The 3147-nt window shown below is 60.7% G+C and overlaps 1 protein-coding gene across 3 annotated transcripts; it reads right to left on the bottom strand.

The window, feature by feature from the left end:
• Nucleotides 1-26: 26 nt before the first annotated feature.
• ST6GALNAC6 (ST6 N-acetylgalactosaminide alpha-2,6-sialyltransferase 6) lies at nt 27-2955 on the bottom strand. 3 transcript variants are annotated; one of them, XM_010720832.3, is made up of 5 exons: nt 2553-2955; nt 2004-2147; nt 1413-1810; nt 1214-1321; nt 27-377 (listed from the first exon to the last, which is right to left on the bottom strand). In XM_010720832.3, the coding sequence occupies exons 1-5, from the start codon at nt 2565-2567 to the stop codon at nt 53-55; spliced, it is 990 nt and encodes a 329-aa protein (XP_010719134.1). In that variant the 5' UTR covers nt 2568-2955; the 3' UTR covers nt 27-52. The 3 variants fall into 3 exon arrangements, with proteins under 3 accessions (XP_010719134.1, XP_010719133.1, XP_003211276.1); XM_010720831.3 differs by having other exon boundaries at nt 1968-2147; nt 2553-2922; XM_003211228.4 differs by having other exon boundaries at nt 254-1141; nt 1968-2147; nt 2553-2899.
• Between the last annotated feature and the right edge of the window lie 192 nt (nt 2956-3147).

Here is a 3147-nt window from a genome sequence, read left to right as displayed (position 1 = left end):
CCCAAAAACGCATCCCGCAGGCACGATCCAAGGCAACAGACTGCAGCGAGGTTTATTCCTGTACAAATCGATACAAAACGCGGTGCTGAGCCACCCCCCAAGGTGTGACCCCACCGGGGCGTCCAAACGCTTCTGAATAGTTTGTGAGGGGCCGATGAGTGACGAGCATCGCGTGGCTCCACGCTGGAAATCCAAACACCGGGACCAGGAGGGAAAAAAGTCCCCCAAATCCCACGGCCAGGTTACAAAAGGTTCCGGCAGTGCTGTGTGGTGTTGCTCCCCCTACCCACCTCCCCTCCCGGCACCACGTTGGCAGTGTCATCCCCTTGGTCCTCACTGGGGTGGCTCTTGAGGTCTCTGTTCTGGGGATGGTGACACTGAAAATGTTAGGATTTGTGCTGAGGGATAGTGGGGGGTGGGGGCGAGAATTTTGCCCCCAGAAGCAATGCGACCCCCATGCCAGCCAAAGGGGACCGTGCACCTGCACCCCCGTGTGCTCTCAGGGTGATGGGCTGCAGTGCAGCCTGGGAGGTTCTGAGCTGGGTTCCCATGTCCTGCAGGACACCCCAAAACCCACAATGTCACAGCTGTGCAGAACCCATGGGCACAGCCGTGGCACGTGGCCCTGATGGTTGTGTCAGCCCTGGGGTGCACGGTGCAGCCTGGACCCCAAGCAAGGGGACTTCGAAGCAATAGGATCCCAAACCAAGGGGACTCCATCCCATGAGAGACCCCAAGCCAAGGAATCCCTGAACTAAAAACTAAGGTGGCTCCAAGCCAAGGGGACCCCAAGCTAAGGGGATCTCATCCCACAGAGATCCCACCCCCAGGGGAACCCGTCCCAATGGGACCCCAAGCCAAGAGGATCCCATCCCAAGCTGACCCCGAATAAAAAGGGACCCCGAATCAAAGGGACCCCATCCCCAGGGCTCCCTGCTCAGTGCAGCTGCCCTAGGGCCAGGTGGGGTGAGAGAAGGTGATGTTGTAAGGGGCGGCCCAGCTGGCAAAGACGCGCTTCTCGGTGATGAAGCGGTGGTGATTGCCGCGGCGGCTGCGCTCGTTGTGGATGTACGTCGTGCACTCGTCGGGGCCCTTGGGCTCGTAGTAGTGGTAGGCCATGCGGCGGGGCTGCGGACGCTGACTACAGGCAGACCATGGGCTGAGCCCCGTGCTGTGCCCTGGGGCTGGGATTTGGGGATGGGGAGGCCCTTACCTGCAGTAGTTGGGGGGCACCATGCCGTAGACGTGGACGGTGTCGCACAGCTCCACCGCAATCCCCATGGTGAACCAACCCGTGCTCAACCACGAGCGCGATTTCTCTCTAGGGCACAGCGATGAGGTGACCCTCGTGGTGCTCAACCCACCAGTGGGGACCCACAGACCACAAGAAGGGGAGGAGGAGCTCCCGGTACCTGTCCTTCCCTGTCTCCCCCCGAAAGAGCTCATCGAACTGCTTCATGCGATGCGGGGAGACGATGTAGGCTGTCATGTTGGGGAAGGATGCGCCGACGCGTTGGATGATCTTCAACAGCCCCTTCTGCATCTTGACCGGCGGCCCCCAGAAGATGAGGATGGTCTCTGGGGTTTTATTGACGAATTCTTGGGGCCGCTTGAGGACGCGGTAGACGCTGGAGTGGGCCACCACACGGAAGGTGGTCTTGTTGCCCACATCGGCCTCATAGCCGGTGGTGGGAGCGTCGTTCATGCGGATGGTGCACTCGGTTTGGTCGATCTCGGCGCCCAGGTGGGTGCCCAGGAGGTGGCTGGAGCTGGTGATGATGGCGCATTGGTGGCAGTGGGCAGTCAGGCTCTGAGGCGATGGACACAATGAGTCCAAACCAAGGAAACCCCAAAACACGGGGACCCCAAACAAAGGGGAGTCCAAACAGTGGGGAGTCCAGACCAAGGGGCTTTCAGTGTCCCACCCACGGGGACATCCCATCTCCATACCCACATCCTGTGCCCACCTTGTTCCCAGACACGGGCAGGTACCCGCCGCTCACCCCCCAGTGCCGCAGGTTGGGGGGCCGCCGGGCTCTGCCCCGCAGTGCGCTGTAGGGGAACACCTCGGTCCCACTGCTGGAACTGTAGATGATCAGCAGCATGAGCAGGGCGAAGAGAAGCACGAAGACGGCGGCACGCTGGCTCTGCAGGTGGGGGACAGTATCAGGGCCCCTCCCCAAAGGGACGGGGATGGAAATCACCGGGATGATGCGGCCCAACTCGATCTCCCCTTGCTGGCCACAGGGAGCCGGGATAGGGATGGGATGGGATGGGATGGGATGGGATGGGATGGGGACGGAGATGGGGATGAGAATGGGGATGGAGATGGGACATTCCTGTCCTTCCCTGCCCAGCCACACACACAGTAGTAGCTCTCCTAGTAGCGGCACTGCTTGCATGGCCGCAGGGCTTTAAGGAGAGAGGAGGAGGAAAATGCTTTACTGCGTGAGCACTCCTCTGAGCTGCTGCCAGATGATCCCTGTGCTGGCATGGCCGCCCCCAGCTCAGCCCTCCCGAACGGCGTTAAGGGGACTCGGGCTCCCACTCACCGTGCTGCCGCTCATGTCTCCGTGCTGCCCTCAGTGCTGAGTGACTGCCGACGTCCTGCGAGCACCTGCAAGGCATGCAGTTACCCAAAAGCAGTGGGATCCCGTCCCCAAAACCTCACCATGCCTTGATCCCCACACCAGGCTTAGCCCTGGGCTGATTCCAGTGCCCTGAGGAGATTGGGATCTCCCGGCTCAATCCTATTAAACTGGCCCTGGAGTGCTTGGGGTGCTCCCATGGGTACTTGCCCAGCGAGGGGACCCACTTATCCTCACTTCTCCCCACCCCCATGAACATATTGAAGTCCTTCTCAGTGAGTCATTGCCACTCCTGCTGGGTCGTCGTCGTAGCAATTAGAAATTAAAAACAAAATGAAATCTGATTGTCTTGGGAGGAGCCAAGATGGAAAATTACACAGCAGCCGGCACATAACCCTCAAGGGGGCCCCGAAAGGCTTTGGGGCTGGGAAGGCGCCAGCGTGCCTGGGGCACGGCTGGGATTTTCGGTGCCAGGAGTCCCAGGAGAGAGGGAACAGAGCTGGGAGCTCCGTGCATGCACAGGGCTGAGGGGGCAGGAGAAGCGTGCAGCAGGGACACG

This window comes from Meleagris gallopavo, chromosome 19, assembly GCF_000146605.3.
Source record: "Meleagris gallopavo isolate NT-WF06-2002-E0010 breed Aviagen turkey brand Nicholas breeding stock chromosome 19, Turkey_5.1, whole genome shotgun sequence".
Lineage (NCBI taxonomy): Eukaryota > Metazoa > Chordata > Aves > Galliformes > Phasianidae > Meleagris > Meleagris gallopavo.
The sequence above is the reverse complement of the archived record's forward strand: the minus strand, read 5'-3'. Positions and strand labels throughout refer to the sequence as shown.

Excerpts from the sequence above, each read along its gene's own strand:
- ST6GALNAC6 (XM_010720831.3), bottom strand. Across the intron at positions 1,811-1,967 it reads TGCCCGTGTCTGGGAACAAG|AGCCTGACTGCCCACTGCCA; the intron begins GTGGGCACAGGA and ends CCATCGCCTCAG. Across the intron at positions 1,322-1,412 it reads GGGGAGACAGGGAAGGACAG|AGAGAAATCGCGCTCGTGGT; the intron begins GTACCGGGAGCT and ends GCTGTGCCCTAG.